General features: G+C 32.7%; 2 protein-coding genes and 1 long non-coding RNA gene across 5 annotated transcripts in view; 2 read left to right on the top strand and 1 right to left on the bottom strand.

Annotated features, from left to right (window-relative positions):
- Positions 1-14,482, top strand: part of Fife (regulating synaptic membrane exocytosis protein fife) — a 121,422-nt gene extending 106,940 nt beyond the window's left edge. Inside the window, exons 23-25 of the mRNA XM_087350209.1 lie at positions 2,455-2,545; positions 2,947-3,164; positions 4,188-14,482. Coding sequence (XP_087206335.1) covers positions 2,455-2,545; positions 2,947-3,164; positions 4,188-4,489 — 611 coding nt within the window. The 3' untranslated portion in view covers positions 4,490-14,482. The remainder of the gene's footprint in view (positions 1-2,454; positions 2,546-2,946; positions 3,165-4,187) is intronic.
- On the bottom strand, positions 268-20,104 carry LOC110834464 (uncharacterized). Of its 2 annotated transcripts, XR_002544599.2 has the most exons (3): positions 20,014-20,089; positions 4,208-4,338; positions 268-3,138 (listed from the first exon to the last, which is right to left on the bottom strand). It is a non-coding gene; the product is annotated as an uncharacterized LOC110834464 (long non-coding RNA). The 2 variants fall into 2 exon arrangements; XR_015535463.1 differs by lacking the exon at positions 4,208-4,338 and having other exon boundaries at positions 20,014-20,104.
- LOC110834461 (15-hydroxyprostaglandin dehydrogenase [NAD(+)]) lies at positions 15,566-25,409 on the top strand. 2 transcript variants are annotated; one of them, XM_022073638.2, is made up of 7 exons: positions 15,566-15,659; positions 15,930-16,042; positions 16,370-16,493; positions 16,593-16,699; positions 17,659-17,832; positions 18,307-18,461; positions 18,882-25,409. In XM_022073638.2, the coding sequence occupies exons 2-7, from the start codon at positions 15,950-15,952 to the stop codon at positions 18,994-18,996; spliced, it is 768 nt and encodes a 255-aa protein (XP_021929330.1). In that variant the 5' UTR covers positions 15,566-15,659; positions 15,930-15,949; the 3' UTR covers positions 18,997-25,409. The 2 variants fall into 2 exon arrangements, with proteins under 2 accessions (XP_021929330.1, XP_021929329.1); XM_022073637.2 differs by lacking the exon at positions 15,566-15,659 and having other exon boundaries at positions 15,684-16,042.
- The last annotated feature ends 6 nt before the right edge of the window (positions 25,410-25,415 follow it).

Below are 25,415 nucleotides of genomic sequence, written 5' to 3' on the forward strand. Positions count from 1 at the left end.
TTATTCAAAGCATCACTGGAAGAACATCCAACATCTATGAAGAAACGACACATTAACTTCTTAAAAAAGTGGCTCTTAGTTTGAAGTCTGTTGTAATTACTGTCTATCATTAAGACTATTATGACACTGGCTATTTTTCTTTTTTTATCAGTTTTGCCCAAGATTCCTGGAATAATCAGTTCTGGGAATCATTTCCTAGTAGGCAAAAGAGGGTGTCGAAATGGCACTGCTGATTGGACCATATAACAGAACAATAAAATTAATAACTTAATTATAATATAAAGTTCTTTATTCTTAAAACCCTTTATATTTTAGTACAAATGAATGTAACTGTAATTAATTTTAAGAAGTCCAATGTGATAAACTCACCTCCAGTGATGTGGCAAGAATCATGCTATGTGTCTTCACGCTGATAGAGACAAGGCGATACAGATTTGTTCAGCATACAAGAGTTTCAATATAAACAATGAATATTATTCTTTTGAATGCAGATGCGTCTTCATGCACACATTTTTAGCTCTTCCAAATTGTTAAACTTTTAAAATCAATCATTCACACTATTAATATGTCAGACTTTTGTTTCATAGAATTTTACTGTTTCAAATATGTTAAGAAACATGATTCACAATGATCACACAATAGCAAGAATTTATCCTTTTCTCCTCTTGTATCAGTGCTAACTTAAACATGTCACCTCTTTACCAAGATAATTTAATTTCTCAATGACAATAACATGAAGTAATCAAGCATATTCAAGTTTGTAAACTCAGAATATGTTGATACTATGTTTGAACATGAAGCTACTTTATGATAAATTACATTATTTCTAAATCCCTTGAACATGTTCTGTGTTATTTAAAATTGTCGTCTTGCCTCCATATGATAAGCTGTGTATTTCAGAATATAAAATTCAATAACATAGCCCTATATGTGTCTCGTTTCAAATCCTTATAATTATTGTATGTATATTGATAGTGTAATAATAATATCAGTTTGTAACATTTGAGTGTTATAATTTTACTTTCCTTGTGCTCTTTTGTTAAACAAATGAAATGCACAGTGCCTTAGAACTAAATCGCTTTGCTTCTACCCGCAAAGAGGTAACTTCAATTAATAATTAGCTGAGGTAGAGAATTTTGTTGCAGTCACTGGCATACAAGTGTATGAGGTTGAAATAAACGAGAAAGCAATATTCTGTCCTTTACTTTTTGCACAGTTGTTTCTATGTAAACAAATGGTGGTGTTAAAAATGTATTAACATGCATTTATCACTACCTACTTCAGATATATTTTCTATTGCACAGCTGATGTTTCGTCTACAAAATTAACTAATTCTCTCTTTGTGACATATACTTATATGTTACTACAAAAAACAGTGACAGTTTTAGATTTGTATATTTTATTACTTACTTCAAAAAACCAATACCTTGTATTAGAAATAAATATGCCTTCAGTGATAAATTTATTAAGTCATTACAATTTTGATTCTTTATTACATAATATCAAATCTAGTAGGCCACATAATACACACTGATGGAAACAGTAACATATACACAATCAATCAATTGTGACACTGATATTTGTTTGTGGTGGAGTCAGTAATATAAACCAGCTTACTCGGACGTACTGCACTTCTATTCTAAATGGCAAATCAAACGCACATTGTGGTGCCACAGAAGTACATGGCAATACGAAAATGAATTGTTATCTGTCTCTGTTTATCTGTGGTTTGTTTTAAGTGAAAAAATTTATTCATGTTCAAACAAGGAAACAAATCTATAGAACACTACTAACTTAGATCCATATATTTTGTTGCAGTGATGCAGATTAATACAACCTTCACTTTAAGACACGCCTTATGGAGATGTACACACACACAACATGCATAAATTCCTTTCATCGGGTTTTATCCATTTCTCTGTCTCTGGTCTTATTTCTTAGCGTTAATTGATTTTACAGTGTAATAGTGATCTGTCTCAACTGTTGGTCTGTTGCATGGCAACCATTCGATGCATATTCATCTACATCCGTACCTATGTCACCGCTTGGCAACTGTTTTATAAATAAAGTGATCATTCTGTGGCCCCATGACAGTAAAATCTAGAACACCTGTTGACAAGAATATGCATTTGTAACACTGTGTAATAAATAAGCAGTTTAATTATATAATAATTCTTTTTTTAAGAAAATTCAACAAAATGATCCCTAAATGAAAACACTAAGTCATAAAGGCAAATTTGGAACATAGATGTAAAGCAACATGCATGAAAAATTCTATGCATACCCCCCCCAGACATTGCCTGTCTTCTCAGAATCCATATTATGTTATAATCAGTGTGCCATATAGCATGGAAGTGCAGTTATCATGAAACTACATCAATGAATGTAAACCTCTGTTGATTGGAGGAAGTGCGGCTTACTTTGTGTGTCTCTGATTGTTCCGGTTTGCTTCAGGGCACAAGGACAGGAGAGAATCAATGTTAGATCTACCAGAGAAACAAGGAATTAGTTGCAGTACTCCGTCAGATGACGAGGATAAGACAGGGTAAGCAATGACTTATTCATGAGCCAGAAACATATTTCTGTTCTATTAATTAAAATTCTTGGCTGAAGACTGTATCATTCTCTTGTTTAATGAACTGAAATAACAGCAAATGTGTGTTGCTATAAATTTCTCTTTGAATATGCATATGGTTAAGCTACAAAGAACTACTACTGAAATTTTGACAAGAAGGGGAAGGTTTACTCTGATGGAATACATACACTAATGAATAAGGAAGCCAATAGCTAGAAGAACCTCTTTACTTATCCTCTTTCACACTGACCACAATAGAAATTGCCAAAATAATGGTCAGAATTATTGTAGAGTTGAACTAATGTGACAAAACATCAAAATGACTGGCATGAATTGTAATGGGAAAGTGGGAAATTTGTACTGGATTTCAGCAGAGCAATGACTACAGCTGTTGTTCTTGATGATGATGATGTGAAGCTATTACCAGAAGTGACACTGGGTCCAGGTCAGATTCACCCACGTGGCTATCGCCTCACAACAGGCCATTACGGAGAAATCAAGCTTGGTCTCCTAATGGCTAAAGGACAGCTCGAGGTAGAAGTTGTGTGTGCTCGTAACATTGCCTGCGAAGCACGAGAGAGCATGCCAGGTAAAGATGTGTTTATAAAAATCCCTAAATGGTTATTTTACAACACTGTAATAACTGATGATAATGCTTAGTACAGAGTGCCATGGTTAAAATGATGAGTTGGGAATGATACGGAGTAAGCAGTTTCGGGTCTGACTAGCTGGTGTATTACAAAAAACATGCAGGTCATGTGCATTCTAGGGTTTCCTGTGGGAAAATTTGCGGCTCATATCAATTACTGAAGGGAAGAGACCACTTGGAAAACACTTGGACCTTGATGGGAGGAAAATATTTGCCATTTTCAGGGCTGAATATCACACGCTTGCATATAGGAAACCCTTATAATATACATATGGTAGATTGGGTTCCATGAAAGATTGAGAATTTATTGACTAACTGAGCAATTATTAGCTTCTCAAAGAGTTCAAGGAGTATCTGCTGCATGTAGTAGCATGAGACTAAAGCTACTGGAAGTGCAAACGTAGTCATAAAAAGCATTTTGGAGAACATGTGTTTTAAGAATTAACATTCTATGCTATCAGTAATGTGGTTATTTAAACATGTTATTGATCTCTGAGGCCACATGTAGTAATTTGAGATCAAAACTACTGTTTCCAATAGAAAATGATCTTAAAATTGTTATTTAATACACATGAAGCTTGAAGATGACATCACTGTTCCTCAGCACTATGTGATGATGTGTAGGAGCATGGATATAAGAGACTAATGCATTCTAGACCTTAATGCTATATGGAGGTAAGTGATCAGTTCAGATGTTGTAACCAAGAGAAAGACTCTGCTAGGAAATGAACTCTAGCCAGTTGTACTATAGCCAGTTACATTACTGACTGAACTATCTCAGCTCTTTTTAAAACCATGTTTATGAGCTTTACAAACAGTCATGACCTCTTATATTAAAAATAAAAGTGGACTAATGTTACGTTACTTTTAGTAAATCTGGCACTTCTGTTAGTGCTAACGAAATTCATTAGCATGAGTTTCCCTTCTCATGCCCATAATTAAAATTTGTTTCTGTTGGTACAGACACGTATGTGAAGACATACCTCCGAGATGGTGATCGATGGTTACAGAAGAGAAAAACAAGAGTTGTGAGACACAGTAGTGACCCTCAGTACCACCAGACACTACGGTACTCAGCCTGTGATGTTTTGGGCCGATCATTGCTTGTTATGCTCTGGGAACGACAGAAAGGCTTTGAACACAATCAGGGACTTGGTGGTGCAGAAGTTGCACTGGACAAAATCCAACTGACCCACCTCACTACAGGCTGGTATCCACTTTTCCCCATTCACAGCCTTGGTTCTGACTCAAATGACTCCCCATGACATATTCCACCAGTTACTACTGTCTACTTCATGACTTTCCTTGTGTCAGTGAGGACTGAAATGGGCTGGAACCCTTGTTTTGTTCTCACTTACTGATGCTGATATGTATTTCAGCTCACTTGGAAAAACCAGACAGATCAAATTCAAGAGCTACATCTCTTATGTGTTTCTGGGAGCTTCTGAATGAACAGCTTAAACTATGGATGGCATAGTTTATATAGCACTGGATTAACCAAAGTATAGAAAAACTATAAAATAGGCTGAGTTGTGCTGAGGTTAATCATGGCAGTGTTGCTTTGTTAATAACCCGTTTTACTTTTTACAGTAAAGTATATTGTTGTAGGCAATACTTAAGCTGGACATAGTAACAAATTCTTATTCAAACTACTGTGTTTCTTGTAGATTTGATTCAATAATTGAGTAGCAATTAAAAAAATAGTTCAAATTAGAAATTTACATATTTTGTATTTGTGATCCTATGGTTCATTGTAATCATCTGACAAAGGTAATTAATATTTTGAAATATTACTATATTGTGAATTTAACAATATTAAAAATCTTAGGAAAGACAAGCTGTTATATTTGCCAATATACATTGTATCTACAAAAGGCAGATTGATAGTTTTCATATTTAATACATTAACATATAATAATAGCAACATCTGGAAATTGCTGTATTATTTTTAAAATATATTGTAATCATGCTATCTTTCTGAAGGCAGGGACCAAGATGAAATGTATTATCAGCAACATTTTTTTTAAATAGGGTTGGCTTGGGATATTTTAGGTTCCCATGACAGATTTATAGAACCATGAGCTACAGCCAGTTACATAAAGATTTTTTATACCTGAAAAGAACTATGAGAAGGGTGAGACTGCAGGTCATCTCCAAAATATCACAGAACCACTTATCAGTTAATGTGATATCATAAGTCAATAAATGTATACTGCAGCATTTAATGAAAGAGATTTAATTGTTAACAGTTGCTGTTAGTGATAATCTGCAAATTAATATTTGAATTTTGTTTCAAATTTAATAACATATCATTTTCAGGAGCTATTTATATTTTGGTTATTCTCTGAACTTCTCAATGATTATGCCAGTCATTTCATGTATTAATATGTTCATGGCAGTGAAGATGTTAACCTCAGTGTTGTGGGATGTGATGCCATGTGGTCTTAAAGGTGATTATAGATGTTTCGGTGAAATATCTCACCTCCATCTTCGGAAGATCATGATCCAACAACAATATGTTTTAAGTGGAAGTTAAACAATGCCCTTTTAGCTGTTCAATCACAACATGTCTGGTTTTGCCTAAATGTTTAATAATTGTACTGTTTCTTAGCTATACTTTCTGTTGTCATTTGAGTCAGTAACAGAAGTAATTACATTGGGCTGGTACCCATTGGTCAAACTGAAATGGATTGCTGTTAATTAGTTGTAAATATGTATTTGTGGTGCATATAAATGTTGTCTGAGATATAATTGAAAGGTGCAACCTCTGCTCCAAGTAAGCCTTTCCTTCTTCTAGCGGTAGTTGACCAAGTCAACTATGGACAATCAAAATAACTTTTCTCTCCACAACAAGGTAAACCAGATTAATACAAGGTGAGTGATACTGATTAATGTTTGGCCACACTGTAGTGGCACAACCTTCCAAATGAATATCATGTTCATTCTAACTTGTAAATGGCATTTCCTGTTCTTGTGCCACATAAAACTATGTTGAGATGTCGCTTTGTAGTAACTAATCTGGCATGTGTTCAGGGCCTGCTTCAGTTATGAAAGATCTTTTTTATTTCATCTTCACAAAGGTTTGTTAATGCCAGTGAGAAAAGGTTTCATATTTTAGTTTAAACTATGAACGTACACATATTTCTGGGTGTTATATACTAATGTGTGTGCTCATTGCAAATTTGGTAGCTGAGAATGATGCATATATTATCAATTACTGAGCTATAGTTAATAGTTCAGCCTCAAACTGTCACAAGTTTCAGATGTTCATCAAAATATTTATTCCACCAGCAAGATTAAGTAAGAAGGCAAGTTCCACAATATTTTTTGTATGTATCAAGCATAGTTTACCATAAAGTGTAGTTATGTACATTAAATATTGGAAACATGAATGTAATTTGGGGTTTTAGAGATTTTTGTGTGTACCAGTAATGTACATTTCCCAGTATTGAATTTCATATCACAGATGAAAATATTGATTCAGGGACTTTGGTATCACAATAAAGAATTAGAATGATTTTAATGGGGTGTATGGCCAGTCTTGCAAAACCAACAATAATAAAAATTTGGCTTTCTATTGATTACTCTAATTGATATTGTTAATTAAGCATTTGTTGTAATTGGTATACACTGTAGATTTGTATAAAGGGATATCTGTGGTTTCATCCAAACTTTACTGTAAAATGAATAAACTTTTTATTTTTAACATAAATTCATATGTAAAATGTCATAGAGATTTAAGCCCAGAGGATGTATGTTTAGATTCCTATGACATACTGTACTAAAATAAGAGATTCTGTGTAATTAATTTATAAGACAAAGAGGGAAATCAAAATGTAGACTAGTGATTCAGTATGTGATGGAGAGGAAGAAGTTTCCTGAATATTGTATTATATGTAAAATTGTGTCAAATTTGGACACAGACATCTGCTCTACAGCCATATCATTGTCTTATTAGCTTGATTAATGTTGTTGATGTTACAATCATAAAACCCCTATCTATAAATAAATTCATATTCCACACATTGTTTGTACCGTAAACAAGTTATGATACTTACTACTTCGTACTATGACAATCTTCTGAAAAATAATCTTGTTGCATTTAGATTTAATGCAAAAAGGAAATGTTGTGTGTTCTGCACATTCCCCATATCTAAACAAACTAATGTCATACTGAAATAAATTTGTGGTAACTTATTCTGTAGACAATGTTTCATGTTTCTCAGCTCTGAAAAATGCACATATTACAATCAGTTGCCTAATCCATTCTTACATTATAAACTATTTAGATTTAAGTATGTACAGAAATCTTGTTTTAGAAAAGCAGCAAGATATGTGATTATTAAAAGTTATTTCTGAAAAGCTTCCATGCTGTTATATTACAAACAATGATAGACACTAGAGTTACAGTCTTATAATCATGAAATATAACTATAGACAGGTCACTGCTGGAGAGATAGCAGTGGACACATAAACATGTTTCTCGTTCACATAAGTCTGCTTCATATTATAGCTCTTAATAATAAATATTAATATTCAGCCAATTTTGCACTTTTTATCAAGGCAGTGGATTGAACACCATCTAATTTACAATTCTGTCATCTGGTATAGTGAAAGTTCTTGACAGAAACACTGCTTGCCAGTTGGTCTGTGCTGAGGCTGTACATGTACAATTATGTTAATTGTCAACGGATATTTTTATTGGGTAAGCGGCAGAATACATATTAATTATTTTATTCTAACAAACACAAAAACACATACATTATAAATATATGACCTCTGATACATGCCACTACATAACATGAATCAGCAGTTTCTCATAAATATACACCACATTCACAGAATGTTTAGAAGTTTTAGTCATCAAACTAATGGAGCAAACTGCATGCAGCTAGGACAGGATAGAGTCCAGTGGCAGGTTTTTTGTGAACACAGTGATAAACCTTTGGGTTCCATAAAGAAAGTCGGCTATTCTTTGACAATCATAAAACCTTGCATACCGTGTAGTATCAAATTTCTATATATAAAAAACACATATAGAAACCAACTGTTTCCACTTTAAAACACATTGTTTCAATCTCATGAGGTCATCATCAGTGGTGTGGCGTATTAAAATCAGTCCATAAAATCCATATAGTTCATATAACAATGTGTTGTCACAAAACATTGTGCATAAAGATGGTATCCTGCTCCTTCATATCATGTTTATAAACCACACTTTGTGGATTATGTTGCATATGAACTGGTCTATTATCCCATATGCTCTCGGTCATGTCATCATTCTATTCAAGGTGGAGGGATTCTTGTGTTACAGCACTGTCTAATGACCGAAGTCTCTCGTGGTTTGCGTTGTCCACCGCAAGCCATGGGCTGCTCCGTCTGCATGTGGACCATCATGGATTTCTATGTGTGCATGGGTATTACTGTCAGCTTGGAAAGTGTGTAGGAGTTTATAAACACTATGGCAACCAGTGTGGCCATCTATTGTATACAAAACTTTACTTTATTACAATTTACTACTAGGTCAAAAAGCACATTGGAGTCATAGGTGTGTTAATATGCCACGTTTGTGCTTGTGGACAACAGATTGGTCTATTTCTATAAGCCCCTATTGGCCCTCCATTAAATGTCTCTTCTGTTCAAACACTATTTACTAATTACTGCTATTGAAAAATCACTTCCAATTTTCCTGTTGTAAACTGATAATACTGTCAAAATTGGCTGAATTAAATTACAACAATCATATTGCTAAAGAGTTGGTATATAATTCCATAACTTGGAGCTGTAAGGCCTAAATTTAATGTGGATACAGTTCTTCCCTTCTTTATAGCAATTTGTTAATGTGCTTCTGGAAGAAAATAGCACTCTTTAACACAAAACCACGAAATAGTAAGTGCTTTATCTAATTATTACTTCAAACATGTCACTTAGCAAGTCAAATTCATGCCTTTAAAACTGGACTGCTTTACTTCTAAAGTCATTGTTTACATGACTGTAAGAGTAGTAGTTATAACTTCCTACTGACATAGCTGTTTAAATTACATATGAGGAACTGACTACTGTCATTAATTCAGAAGAAAAACAATTCTGGATTATTTTCAACTCTCTTAGGTGATAACTGAATATAATTAGACAGAGTATGATGTTGGAAGTAACAGTGGAGAGGTTATAGCTGGAATTAAGGTCAATTTATATTCTTGTTCTAATGTAGAATAAATATAACATTATTATGACTATTGTACTGTAGGCTGTTCAGCTGAGAAGACAATCCATTTTTCTTAATCTTCGTGAACAGGTTAAATTGCATAATATTATCAGTGTTATTAGTGATGTTGTAACTGATAGTTCCTGTTGTTAGCTTGTAGTATTTAAGATGATAAAGCCTAACTGTAATATAATGTCACTGAACATACTTCTCAGTCCAGACCTACCCTGATTTAATAGAATTTAATATCAAAGACCAGATCACTGTTTCTAAAACCATAACTCATTGAAACTCAGAATGCAGCACAATACATAGTAAGATGATAGTCAAGACCAAATATATCATGGGTAACAGTAAACATATTGCAGGTAAAATTATTTTTGCAACTAATTACATTTATTTATGCTACAAATAATTTAAACCAGTTCAGCAATATGTAAAATCAATTTGATGCAAATCCAGTCATATTAAACAGTTCATCTGAAGTGGCTTACATCAAAATACAAACTTACCATATTGAAAAATCGGTTAATTTAGATCATAGTGACAGCATAAAAGTAACTCACTTCTGTTTCTTAATAGAATTATATTAAAAATTAGAGCAATATACACAGATCTGTCCAAATGTGTGGCATATGTTGACTGTGATTTGCATAACCTAACATGAAACAATAACTCAGGCCCTGGGAGAACATAAAACCAATGTGTTACATTTTAGATATGAAGTTCTCACAGCAGTGAAATTGTCGACTATGATCTTTTGGATTATGATGGCATATAGCCTTGTAGGACATTACCAACATTTCAGAGGCACATTTAGCCTCCATCTGCTGCTATTATAATGGTTTCCAGCAACCATCATAAAAACCTGTAAAGTATAAATGGTAATCCTTTAAGGCTAAATAACTTGGTGTTGTGATTCTCCTTGAAATTAACATACTACTTTAATTTTAACAAGGAATTGTATGTTTCAGTCACATTCTACTTATTTCTGCTTATAAGCCTATCATTATTTATAAAACAAAACAAGTTGTGTATCTTTGATTTACAGGTGTGTTTTAAAACCACTGTACTCTGGTCTAACTAGATAAATTAATCAGAATTATTCTCAGAGGTATAATTTCATTCCATTTTTAAATGTAAAATTAATACTTTAAGGTATAGTTCATGTAATTTGTAATAAGCAAACAGCACAAACAACTTATTACATCAATGCACATCAAATAATTATCAACTGACAATATTGCTTGGCCATCCCTTAGAAGCTTATCATCAATTTGTTACCACAAGTTGAGTGGAAATCATGCCACAAATGGAACATACAAGAATATAGTTTCCCCTCCCACATCCGACTGTTGTTATGTAACAGAAGTTTAGTAGATAACATTCACCTGTAGATAATAGCATGGTTAAAGAGCTGGTGTAGCTTCCTAAGCCACTGCTTTGTATCAAAATGTATGCAAACATTTTGATAGAATGTGAACTCACCATTATCTTACGTCATTAACAATATATATTTTTCTTCCCCACTACAGTAAAATATTTCTTAATATTTATTAACAATTGCTTAGGGAATTCTGGTTGTCCCAAAACCCTATATAATATATGGTAATCACAATAAAAGTAAATTATGTAAGGGCATTTGTGGGAAAGCAATAAGCGCTTAGAAATCTGTGTGTACGTATGTTCCTTGATCTTAACAGTATGATGGTAAATAAAAATCTGCAGCAAACAAGGGTACAATTTTGTAATACTTCACTGTTTTTGAGAAGGAATGGGCATGTCTTATGTTTCTTCAGATAAATATATTTTGTTAAAGTTGCTTACATTTTTTATGTAAAGTAATCACAAGGTGGCTTAAGGCCATCTATTCCAGGATTCAGATGTGAGCACAGAACTCTTGATTTTCATATAATTCTTGCATTTTTAGCATTTGATGCTCTGTACAGAATTTAGTATATTTGTTGGGTCACTGGTAACACACCCATAGTTTCAAATGTCATTCAGATTGATATAACAGTGAGAAGATTTTTAGGAATGAGCAATTTTTTAGAACAGCATTCAGTATGATGTCATAGGTTCAAGGCCAAGTCAGTTCTTTGCCCAGACATACAACACATATTTGCAATGGGAGAATTCCCATCACTCAGTTCTGTAACCTGACAATTCTTATCTATACAGAGTATAATTTACACTGTGAGAATATACTCACTTCTTGCAATAAATTCAAATTTATTGAAACTTTCAAAGCAATTCTTCAGTGTAATGATGAGAAATGGGAATCAGACAGCATCTTGAAGCTCTTATCCCAGATTCTACCTGGATTGTCCTTTGAAACTCATAAAAAACAGTCAAGGAAGGTGGTCAGTAACATTTTGTTACATCACTTTGAAAACTATTATATTCAAATGTTATTAATTAGTTTAAAGAAAATGTTTTTGGTCATGGGGATACAAATATTAAGAACCTCTAACTATTAAATGTAATAACCAGCTTACAGAATATACCTTTATCTGTTACAAACACAATGCTGAACATTGTATAATGAAAGCCTGGCCTGAGATATAAATTCTTCTCTTTATCATAGTAACATCTTAGTTTACACAAAATTTATTATTTTTACATTTTGCCTTCCTCAACTCTATTCACCTCTAATTGCTATTCAGGAAAATGTATTCCTGTATATTACATACAAATATAATACCTTTTTATTATGAGCTGCCATTAGATATAAGCCTCGATAATAACTAAACAGAAGCATTGAATGATATAGATAATTGCAACTCATTTGGCAAGTCCTGAAAATACTATATTGCCCAATTCCTCTCACAGCAGTGGGGTAGCATCTTTTGTAATAATACCAAGTAATTAATTATTGTGCAAAGACTGATGTGATACAGTTTTGACACAACTGAATATTCTAATGTATATAATAATAAATATTGTAATAAGACTTTTTCTGGGGTGTACACCTTGCTATGACTGATACGGCCTATTTTTCTGTGGTATAACACATTTGATCATAACTGTACTGTGATTTCTATACTCTTATTATTACAATGTGTATGTCACAAATTATTGTACATGTCTGTTGTTTATGTTCCATTGCTCTTCTGTTTGTGGGAAATGGATTCTGTTCTGATACCTAAACAGGAGTCCTGTGCTTTGGATCTTAACACTGTTTCTGATTGGCACTTTCATATTCTAGTTGGTTTACCTGGCAGCTTTTTATAGAGTATTTTTTGCATGGAGGCATATTTCATGTAAAAGTTAATTGTGGTTATATTTACAAATTTTGCTTATATAGATAACAGACAAATTTTATTTGTACACAAACTTTACTTTATAGATACTGACAACTTCAAACATCAGATTATGAAGAAATTCAGGTTTCTTCTGCAGGCCTATTTATACATTATTAACACTTTTAACCACAACACCTGCCAGTAGAAGAGAACTGACTAAGTGAAGTGTGATTAACACTTCTTTGGAAGTATCCTAGTCAATTGTATTTTACACAGTTCACTTTTATATCATTAATAGTGTGTATAAACAAAATCTGTTTCAAAATCAGGTTTTTACATTGCTGTGTTACTTTTTGAAAATAATAAGGTAGTTCTCCAATGTGAGAACTGCTATTACCAACATCCTTAAGGCTACATTTCTTGACATACACTTTATATACATATTTAGTAGTATGTACACACACACACACGCGCGTGCGTATATATTTATAAACAGAAAGTCAAAGTATACTATACTCTCAACAATCATTGATAAACAAATGAAGCAATAGGGCAAAAAACTATATTAATATTTAAATTTCATGTTTACGTTGTTTTGTGATAGTAATAGTGAAAACCATATAAACTGGACTGCAGTGTACTCCAGTTTTTAGGTGTGTTAGGAAGTGAACGTTACAAAAATGTACCTATAAGCTTCAACATGCTTCTTCTGTCCATCCACACATTGGCATGTAACAACTTGAGTATGATTGAACTGCTGTCATGAAGTTTAATATTCAGGAATTTCACCATAATTTATAAATATATTCCAGTTGTTTAAAATTAGATAACAATAATGGACACTTTATGTGAAGGCCCTACATGTGTTTGATTCTGACTAACACACCAGAACTGTAAATATTTCCTGGCCTTTTTTTTTGTGAATAAGGCATTAACATTTTCATCAAAGCTATTCACAACAGTTAAGAACATTCAGAATGCCAAGATGCAAATAATGTATATGTGGAAAATTTTAATTTTTTTTAAAATAATTTCATATTTCTTATGTATGCTTATAGATACTTAGTATTCTCTTAAGATGAGCCAGTCAATAATGGTAAATAGTGGAAGCAATCCAGCACAGGATTCTTGTCAGTTCCAAAGCTGAACTAATGGATAAATATGTATGTATATTCTTAAGTGGCATACAAGGCATTGAAGAAAATACAACAAAACTTTGTTTGTTTAAAGGTAAACAGATGTTAATAACATCAATATGTGAGAGAAAAATAATGCTGCAAAGGTTGTCTCATAAATAAATATCTGCACAATGCCTAATGTTGTTCGACTATATGGGAATATTGTTGTAGATTGTCTTACTTTACCCAATGAAAATGGACTCTAGGCAATGTATGTTTTCCTTTCTAAAATGTAATGAAGCTCTCTTGTACTTACTAAGAGTTCATCTTCAAACAGTATTCAGTCATTGGTAGTTAACTATACATCCACATTTCATCTAGGAAAAAGCAAATGCTTCATGAGTTAAAACACTGAACTTCAGTAGACAGCACTATCTTTGAGTCATTTCCTTGAACATCAATATCCATTCAGATGTAGAGACACCATACTACAGCAGAATAATTTGTCTAACCACCAAGTACCATGAAGTGTGGAATGTAATTTGCTATTTGTGTATACAGTGAAACAAATGTTAACCCCATTAAATGTAAATCAATGGAATGAAATGTGTTTAACTAACTATGAGCATGTTCTTTGTACATAAAACTCTCAACTAATAAACGAATGGCTCAAAATATTTGTCAAGCAAACACTGTTATTTATTTCATACCACAGTATATTTTTTGTGATAATTTCTATAACATTTTAATAATAATAAGGATAAGGATGAGAATAATAATTTTGTACTTCAATTTATGGAATTATTTTATAATTCTCTTAATCTTTTCTATAAGTTGCATTTTTATATTGTAGTTTTCTAGGGGATTGAAATGGTCAATCAAGTTGAAAGAAAAGTAATGCTGAATAAGGAGAGTATATGTGAAGGAAAGAGAACTGATCACTGTCCATTTTGAAGCGAAACTATTCTTTTACAGAAGTAGGAATATTTTGAGCAAGTGTTTGAAGCCAGCCAGCTCATTCAGTCTGTGTTTTGTTATTGTGGTATCGAAATTTAATTACTTAAAAAAATGTTGGACCTACGCAGAGACTAGATTGTTACACAGTCATCTATGTACATTTTAATTTATGGAAATACTTTAGAGAAGGGATGAAGGATGTAATATAAACTCTGCATAGCATAACAGAGCTGCATTTTAGTTATCTCTATTTGACGTAATTCAAATACTAAATATCCAAATGGAAACCAGTCGATGATAAATTCGATTACTACATACAATTATTCAGGTTATTCAATATTTCGATGTATTTAATAATTCGAAAATTTAATTTTGCCACATTAAATAATCACGACCTGTATGTTCACATCGGCAAATTCTCTAAAACGAAATGCAGCAAAAAAGTGACATATGGAAGGCCGGTTTAAATAATAAATTCTTGATTTATAAATTGCAATATTTACAGACATATACAAAATTGTGATATTATTTCACTCTTGCATGCACCAATCCAGAGGGCTCTGACACATTTCATTGATTCCTATTTATACGACCTTTTCCATGGCCTTTAATCTTGTGTGCAGAATAGTGAAAATGCCCTGTGTATTACGAAGGTACGTTTGATTGTGTGGGGGGGGGGGAGTTTTTTTATTTATTTACTTTTACATTTCGAATTAAATATTTCTGCTAACTCCGGCTCCATCCAGTCGTCAGTTGCATTGTTTTGTTTCTTAGATCATGATTATGCAGGTGATGGGTGATCTTGATCAAGAATCGCCCAGGGACACCTGTGATCAAGGACGCTCACCAAAACTCGTGCGCAATCTCCGATATGGTGTAGACCCGTGAAAGGGCTTGTGTGAATGGGGAGGTAGGACTTCATTACTTTATTATTGCTAGTAATTTATTTACGATGAAACGTTTCTTCTTGATGGTGACAATCTCGCTATAAATCCCAGAGAAAGTGAAGGGCTTAAACATATGCACCGTCAATATATCATTCCTTGTAGTATCTATGGTATGATGCCGAATGACTCAACCCGGATCACCCCTCGTAGGTGGCAGCAGTGGTAGATTATTTTTGGCTTCGGGAGGGTGAAAGCTTATGAAATGTGTAAGTAAAGTATGAATTTTTCTTCAGGCGAGTAAGTCGTACTAGTCATGGATTTAAAGGGAAAGATTGTGCTAGTGACAGGCGGTGCAGCAGGTATTGGTCGAGCCTATTGTGAAGAACTTCTGAAACATGGGGCAAAGGTAAGGAGGCATACCCATCCCTCAAAATACCTTGCATGACACATGTAAATTTTTATTTAATATGTGCATATGCGATGTTTCATTTATTAATTTCAATTTCCAACAATTGCCTATTAAATCTTGCACTTTATTTAGTTGCATACGTTTTGTTTACAACATTGTCACATTGTGGCATAAAATAAAGTTGGTGCATACACATTGACTTAATGACCACATGATTCACATAATCATAAGCTCCTTTTCTGATGCAATTTGATTTTTTTCTCAAATTTCTTCTCTCACTTTTGAATGGATATTTGTATTTGACCACGCCCCTCGGTGCTGCAGGTTTCAGTTTGTGATATCAACACAGAAGCCGGAGAGCAGTTAGTTCAGCAGTTGTCAGCAAAATATGGTAAAGATAAGGTAATCTTTTGCCAGTGTGATGTCACAGATTATCCACAATATGAAGGTATGTCCTCAATATAACAATTGGGCTGTCATGAAAATACGATAAAACAATAAATACTGAAAAGTTAATATTAAAAAACTTCAATGGTATTGTTTTCAGAATCATTCCAAACAACAGTGTCAGTATTTGGTAGTCTTGATATTGTCATCAATAATGCTGGCATTATGAATGACCGCTTCTGGGAGCTTGAAGTAGATATTAACTTGGTAAGTAGAATCATAATTTAAGTTGTGTAAATAAATATTAATTTTGCCCAGTTTTGTGTGTTTTGATGTTGTGCACACTAATATGAGTCTGTGAAATGCTACAAATATGTATAGTGTTCACATAGGTAACTGAAGACAGTGACAGGGGCTGTTTAGAAAGTGCAGCCTGAAATCATTTTTGTTCATGTCTGAAGTATGTGTTATCTGTAATAGAAGTAAATGACTCGCAGATATTAATTTTACCAACATGTAGTAACCATCCAGTACTTTTTATTTGTAACTAATTTGGACAATATAAAGGAAATGTTTTTAGTTATTCTTGATGTTAAACATGATTGTTAACCAACAGAGTTCTGTGGGTGTGAAAGATAAATCCAAAACATCCATTATCTTAAATGCTGTATAACTTATGAATTAATTTGAATAACAGTTCAAATTTTATATATAAAAAATGTTATTATCCATGGTGTTTATTATGGTTTTTTATATTGCGCATTGATTTTATTGTATGATTCTTTTTACACTCACTTGTTCCACAATCTGATCTGGAATGTGCAGAGCACATGAAACCTAATTTGACATAATCTAATCTAAATCAAGGGCCAAGAAATTAAATTTAAATCTTTCAGCCATTTAACAGACTCGACAGATATTTTATAAAACACATATGAAAACTTTACCTGAAATATTAAAATCAAATAATGAATATGTTACATCCTTCAATTTGCTTTGTGCTCCTTGCATCTGATGATAAACCTTATGGCCTTGTTTTTAACTGGAGATATTACCACAGCATGGTTAGTATGATGATGATGTTGAATGTTTGAAGATTTTATTTCTACAAATCACTTAACAGTTTTGTTTTCTAGTAAATTTTGGTTTATAACTAGTATTTTTATGGCACAATTAGAAATTGTTGGTTTCTTGTTAAGACTGTGAGTGCATTGCACAATTTACAGAATGGTATAATCCGTGGCACACTGCTAGCACTGAGATTTATGGGAAAGGACAGGGGTGGTCATGGAGGAACAGTTATAAATACAGGTTCCAATGTGAGCTTGCATCCATATGTCAGCATTCCCATCTATACTGCCACCAAGCATGCAATTGTTGGTTTCACACGGGCCTATGGAGTAAGTATGTCTGTTATCTTTGTCTTTCATTACATCTTAATTTTAATATCGTGTTACAATCTGAGGTGTGCTTGCTACCATTCAGTTCCGTATCTAATGTCTTCGTGTCTATTATCAAAAAATGTAATGAATCGGTATTTGACAGCAGGGTACTGAGGAGGAATAAAGTGACAGGACACTGGATAAGATTGCATAATGGGGAGCTCCATGATTTGTACTTTTAAAAAATATTGTTATAATGATCAAATGAAGGAGGATGAGGTAGGTAAGGTGTAACACATCAGGCATCCATCCATCGACTAACTTTTTATCATATAAAACAAGTGGGTAAACAAAGGAATATTCCATTCCAACTTCACAAAACCTGTGTGGTCAAATACTGTTGGGTCTGTTGTAGTATAAAAGTATATAATTGTAATATTAAACACAACAAGAAAAAACATAGTTGTTGTTGATACAAGGACACTGTTCCAGGACTCATATCACGTGAATATGACAGGAGTACGTGTGATTGCACTCTGTCCTGCTGCAACAGAAACAGGCTTTATTCAAGACGTGAAAAAGCAGCTTCTGTCTTCAGAATATGAGAAGGCTTGGCAGCGTGACACGGCTAACAGCATTCCACAAAAGTAAGTATTGAAACATATTGCCAGGTATCACTCACTGACTTCTATGTGAATGTTCTGTGGACTTGTTTATTATAGTGATGTAATATGCTTTCATGGTTGTAGAAACGAATGTGCAGCGTTCACAAATGGTATGAAATTTAAAGAGTTCATGCACCTGCTCGCATTGATGTCAGGCAACCATCCCATCAGCTTAAATATTTTCTTACAGAAGAATGACTGAGAGAAAAAAGAATAGTTTTGTTTGTGACAGTACTAAAACCTAACCCCCCTCCAGCCTTGCAAATGTGTGGTCAAGTGTCATTCAGTTTCACATTAATTATACTATATGTGAGGTCTCAAGATATAACTTATGTGAGAATACATGAGTAAATCTGAAATGTAGGTCTGACACCAAAAACCCTGATTCTCTGCCTTGTACAGACCAGACCATGTGGCCAGAGCCCTGATACACATTCTTCAGAAAGCTGCAAGTGGTTCTGTGTGGCTGGTTGAGAACAGCCAACCTCCTCAGGAAATCAACTTTCAAAGCCAGTAGAATGTGCCGTTCATCTTTCAGTGCATCTGCATTCTCATGCTCACACTTTTCTAGTCCGATGTACTCATCTGCTGCACAAAATGTTATCATTATCGTAACATTTTGTGATGCTCCACAATAGTACAAATTACACACAACTTTGTTTACTGCTTATGTGTCTTGCTAATAAGTTACCATACATTGCAAAGTGTTGAAGGAATAATATGTAATTGATATCCATTTTTTTCTTCCTTAATTTTCCTCTATGAGGTTTTGGTGGATGTAATTACATGTATTACATTATTTCAGTACATGTATATCAGAACAGGTTTGATTGTATACTGGTGATAATGAATCCAGCCTTTCAAGAAGTTGTGTTGGTTGCATATATTGGTAGCATCATGGTCATTGTGTAGAAATTATCTTTTCCTTTCAGTTTGACCACGATAAATAATGGAGCATTGGACTTAGTCAAATGTAATTTGGTACTGCGATATATCATACACAGACCTACAAATTATGCATGATATTAACCCTTTAGAGCAGAAGTGACATAAGTCAAATTCTTGTAATGTTTTATTAAATTATTTTACTTGTTAATAACAAATTAAAAATGTTGGTTAATTTGGTGTGCCTTCTAGGAGATTTTATTATTTGTAGTATAAATCTATTTTTATTTATTGCAGTGAAGAATTGAAACCACACACCTAAGAGAACTCGTTTTTATAACTTTGTTGACTTGTACCACTTTAGTGCTAATCATCTCACATAGTGTTTGTACATCTGAAATGTAGGTCTGACACCAAAAACCCTTACAAACATGGTAATGATGTGAAACTTGAGGTGTCTGACAGATTTAATGCAGACACAGTGTGAGCATGGTAAATTCTTTGAAAAAATAATAATAGACCTTAATGATACTGATAAAATTATGACACAAAAACAGCCAATAAGAACTGTGACCCAAGTTGGATTTAATCATATGACATAACATGATCATTAGACAAGCCCTAAATGCTAACTTATGAGCAACATTACCTCGTAGGTATAAGTCCATGAGGGTAGTGATTGTAATCAGATATATTTGACTCGTAGGATTTTATTCTGTAGATTTAATAATATTCACGCTTATTGCACAGTACCCTGGAAATAGAAGAATTAGTTACTAATTTAGGAAGGTTTTCAGAATATTTGCTATAAGATTTTAAATCATTAACTCAATCCGAACAATAACATATGCATTCACAGCATTGAGAGTGTTAATGTGTGTGGAAACTCTGTGTACTTTGGCATGGATTTCACATTTCTAATCTTGTTCTTAAAAGCACCACTTTCATATTAAAACTGAATAGTTTACTTAATTTATTGGCTCGTTGATTAACAAATGTTATGCAAATTTATAAATAAGATTTAATTTTAAGATGTGCCATACAAATACAACACAGTAGCAACTGAAGTAAATGTTAGTAACCAGCAGAATTGACACGTGCCAGAGATTCTCATCATTGAATCCACTTCAACAGCAGTTTGTAACCATAGGACTTATCTATGTCTTCAGCATAAGCTTGTTACAGATCCTTGGTTAATGTCTGTTTATTGTTTTCCTTGTTGCATATGTTTGTTTTTTACTTTATTCAGATTCACAGGATACATCAGAATACCTATAACAAAATGTTTTATATCTAAAGCAAGAATCCAGTGTGTTTACAAATTCAGCTAATATTCAGGAACCATGATGATTTTGTGCTAGCAAGTTCAGTGAACCTCTTTGTTCAAGAAATAAAAAGCCATTATGGGCGTTACCTCATCTTATTATTGTGTGTATAACCAATTACAGTTGAGTGAAAATAATGTATCCAAATCTTTAATTGTGTCTTAGTTATGAAGTCTTGTCTTGAGATCTGTCCATGTAAGTATAGAGTTACAGTCAGATGTTTTGAAAACTGATACTTTCCCTAAAATGAACTTAAGGATTTAAATTACCGCATGAAGTGAGTGACACATGCAACTACCATTGCAAGATTCACATGTGAAAATTGCGCCACAACATTGCTTAAGACTTAATGTTTATCTATACACTGCTGAAATCAATGATGAACATCAAATTGCCTAAATAATATCAGTTTTGTGAGGTTTGAGGCTCTCGTGATGACGAGCATGAAGGCTGCTGTCTTTTTGGTTGTGCCATGTAGTATAGTAGAAGTCTACCAATATTTCAGAGCTGCTTGTTGATTCTATTACCATCACCATGGTGGTGGAGACAGCAGGCACCTCTGTAATGTCTGTAAACTTCTACCAGACTCAATGGTGCAACAATCCAGAAGACAGCCACCTTTATATTTTTTTTCTTTGCATTATTCTAATAAAATAAATTTCCTGAGATTGGATTGCCATGTTGAGAAAACTGGGTGTATGACACAGATCATAACCTAGGAAACAATGAAACCAAAATTATTTGTACTTAAATGGTTATTTTTATCCATTCTTAACAACATAGTATTTATTTTCCATGTATATTAGACTGTATGTCATTGTTTCAAGGACTTGCACTATAGTTAAATTGATGATTATTAAATAAAATCATGTGGTTTCTGACTTTTAGTATACTATGTGCAATATGTTAAGACCAAAATTATGCAATCTTAAGTTTTTATCATGTGAAATTTGTGCCTACCCTAAAAGGGGGATGGATTACCTCAAAATGTAAAGTGCTGAGAAAAAGGAAAAAATTATTGATGTTTATAACTTTTTATTCTAAGCACTATAACAACAAGTGAAATGCTGGTCTGGCCAGACATGGGAATGGAGATGATTAACACCATCTGCAGTATGACTGGTATTATTCAGGTTCATTTGGAGTGAGTGATGAGAGTGTTGTGTTAATTTTTTAATGCAAAATACTCTTCATCTGGTTTAAGTGTACGTTCTTTATAATACAACCCGCAGTCTAAATGTTGTGATCCTTAGACTAGTGTTCTAGTGGATTATGATGATGTTCAGGTTATGAAGATATATAAGGCAGTATATCAGCTTTCCTATTTGTTCTAAAGATTACGTGATAGGGGGACTGTCCATAAATCAGACTGGTGACTGGAGATTATTTAAAATTTCACTTAATCTGATAACAGCATTTCAAACATTGTTTCTGATTTTGGAAAATGTTGTGGACCTTCATCCTTTTTACACCATGTAGATGAGAACAGTAGTAATATAAATATAATTAAGATAAATTGCATGTATGATTATTATTAAAATTATAAGCGTTGAGAGAATTTGGATTCACATTTTTATCCGTTGTTCTGTAACATTTTTTATCTTTACTTTCAGTTTATTGAGCTGTGTTTTCTTATATACAAATCTTTGTCCACATAATACCAAGTTCTTACGGTACACAGCTAACAGTTACTTGTTGGTTCAGGAAGATTTTTGTACAGTAATGTGCTCAGTTGGTAATGTAAAACAATTTGATCTCATTCCTGTTTAACAGAATTGTTATACCTGAATGAAAATGCCCTCGTATGTGCTGTTGTATGTGAATGTAAAGTATTATTTTTGCCTTCTGTATTATTTTTCAAATTTGTTTCCATTCCCATACAAGGTTAGTAAAGTATTTAGCAGAATTAGAATGTTTCTAGTTGCCATTGCTGATTGGTGGAAGGCCCCAAAGTTACTTGAGTATGAACTTGATCAGTGTTGTTAAACAAGTAGGTGCTATGTAATTTATTTTTAGTAAATTGCTTGCAAACTCGTAGGTATTCTGTGTATGATGTTAAATAATTCTAATATATAAGGCATGTTACATTAATACTGATGATGATATCAATGTTTGTTCTGAAAAAGCATATTTTTAAATTTTGTAGCATTATTGACGTGTGTTGCTAGTATTTAACAAAAAGAATTATTTTACTGAAGGAAATGTGTTTTAACTCTGAAACATTTAGAAGAATTTTTGTACATGGGACATTTGGAATTACGGATCATACCTGAAACCATTAAAATGTTTAGCCTCTGTCAACTGAATTTTGTACAAAAGTGCATTTTGAAATAACTTTTAAGGGCAAAGGGGTGTTGTCCTTTTGACAAAACAGGGTTGGCAAACTGAAAATGTAATAAATTGGAACTGTGTCCACCTTCAGATAATTTACCATGCAGATCCTTCAGTTCTTGTTAGCAAACTATTGTATAAGTTGTATGGCACTTAATTTTTAAGAAAAAATATTGAAATTGTGGAACATAGACTTTAATACTGAGGTTGATTATATAGTGAATCTCATACCAAATATTAATTCAGGTTTTTAAATAAAATTATAATACTATTAATAATTTTGCATTATAGGGATGGGTTAATTAGATTACATAGCATTTGTATTTGAACTGTATTTATTGAGGTTGTGCAGTAATTAGATTTTATAAATGGGATTAATAAAATTATTCAGCATATTTCATAACTGTAGTTACAAATAATGCTTTTGCATGAAAGAAATAGGTGACTAGAGTTTGTTTTGTAACAAAGGGTTCCTGTTCTTCATGGTAAAGTGGGTAAATCATATTATGCTTCATCATGACTGAATTCATTAGTACATAACAATTTAGTAAATGGGTATTTCAACAGAATTATCCAGAAAATTTGTTTTATGCAAATATTACAAATTGAGTTTACATTTTCTAAATAAATATTTTACTTGAATTGGATGATACAAGATGTCATTTTTAAAAGTGACATAGTGTCTTATTTAGAAACATTGATTGGCTGACAAAGGCACATGACAGATGTGCATGAGTGTCCAAAACTTGACCACCATTGTTTGTGTTGTTGGTTTAGTAGACCAAAGAGTAGTTGGCTTATAATTGGACAGTTACATAATTTTGCTTTACTATGCATGATACTGTGGAATATTGAAGATATTTGTCAGAGGTATTAGTTACTCATATATTCAAATATGAGAAATTATTATAATCCTTTTTCGAAGGAAGTGTTGCTTAACAAAAGGATACACCCATTGATAATAAATGTTAAGAAAAGGGATGTTACATTCTGATATAAATTCAAGTGTTATAAGTCATTATTTAAAATTAAGAATGAATTGATATTATTAGTTCTTTTAATTGATTTCTTAAATAATTGAAATTATAATGATGTTACTATAGAAACACAAGTTGCCGTAGTCAATTGTTAGTTCCAGGGTTCACCTGGAACATACAGTAGCAAGATTCTTCATGTTTACTCCAAACATATCTTTGAGACTCTAAATTAAAGAAAATTGGATATTGATGTGTTATGGTAACTTCATAATAAAGTTATGGTGAAAATGCATTATATTAACGATCTTATGATTTATATAATGCTGTAGATTTTCTTATGTGTGTAGAATAGGAACCCTGTAGGCCTTATGAGATTTTTTACTATATTAATTATAAGTCACTATAGATTTTCTGTTGTGCAGCTCCTTTTGGTGTAAAAGCCAAATCCCTTTCTACATGTTGTAGTTTAAAAGAACTGGATTAGCTTTTTGATAAGAAGTAAAAAGAATATGTTTTGTAACATTTTATATAATATGTAAAATATAAATTTACAAATCTTAGGTTTTACAGTTATAAGCATTATAAAATTTTATTTGAAGCCCAGTTGAGAGATTACATGTAATTATAATGTGTGTTTCTAAATAAACATTTTTTCTAAGCTTGGAATGAAATGTGTGCCATGTTTTTGCAAAATCTTTTAAGAACAAGTGTCTATAAACCGAAAACATATATTCTCTACCAGATATATTGTAAGCACTGCGTAAGATGTGTATGTTTGTATCTTTAAATCTATAATAACCCTTGAATTAAAAATGTAAGTAATGCTAGTATTATCTGTGTAAGATAAACATTATGCAGTAAATAATAGTTTGCTGGTATAAATTTATGATTTTGACATTATAAGTAACTTTATTTATAATAATACTTTTGTTAGTAATTGCATTTATACTGAGACTGGTCTTAATTGTGATGTAGATTCACTAGGGTTCACTGTTTTAATGGGATTATGTTAGCAAAATTGTATGTATATACAAAGAAAATTGTAAACAGGTTATGTTTGTCAATCTCACTACAGGAGAGACCAAACAATGTATATCCTTTACAATTTGTACAGGATTATAAAATGGTAAAGTACTTGAGGGTACTCATAATGAAAAGATACTATGAGAATCTATCATTATATACCTTTATCGTACAGAAAAATGGGATTTAAACCCCTGAATTACAGGGCTGCCAACCAGAGTATGCTGCTGAACACCTAGCAAGCTGAATTCCCAGTTCAACATTTCCAGTTTTCTTTAATTTCTACACTTTATTAATAGATGTACTGATTGCAAAAGAGAATTTTATGTAGTATATGAAAATGTAATAATATAATCATACAAATACATAAAACGTTTTTCACTCCCTTACATCGA

Source organism: Zootermopsis nevadensis, unplaced genomic scaffold, assembly GCF_977971745.1.
Source record: "Zootermopsis nevadensis isolate Lab colony 2312 unplaced genomic scaffold, Znev_1.0 Znev_ptg000017l, whole genome shotgun sequence".
Classification (NCBI taxonomy): Eukaryota; Metazoa; Arthropoda; class Insecta; order Blattodea; family Termopsidae; genus Zootermopsis; species Zootermopsis nevadensis.

What these genes read in the sequence shown, in the direction of transcription:
- LOC110834461 (XM_022073638.2), top strand. Translation starts at nt 15,950, where the DNA reads ATGGATTTAAAGGGAAAGATTGTGCTAGTGACAGGCGGTGCAGCAGGT. An exon ending in TTCTGAAACATGGGGCAAAG is followed by an intron (nt 16,043 to 16,369) that starts GTAAGGAGGCAT and finishes TCGGTGCTGCAG; the next exon opens with GTTTCAGTTTGTGATATCAA. An exon ending in AGATTATCCACAATATGAAG is followed by an intron (nt 16,494 to 16,592) that starts GTATGTCCTCAA and finishes TATTGTTTTCAG; the next exon opens with AATCATTCCAAACAACAGTG.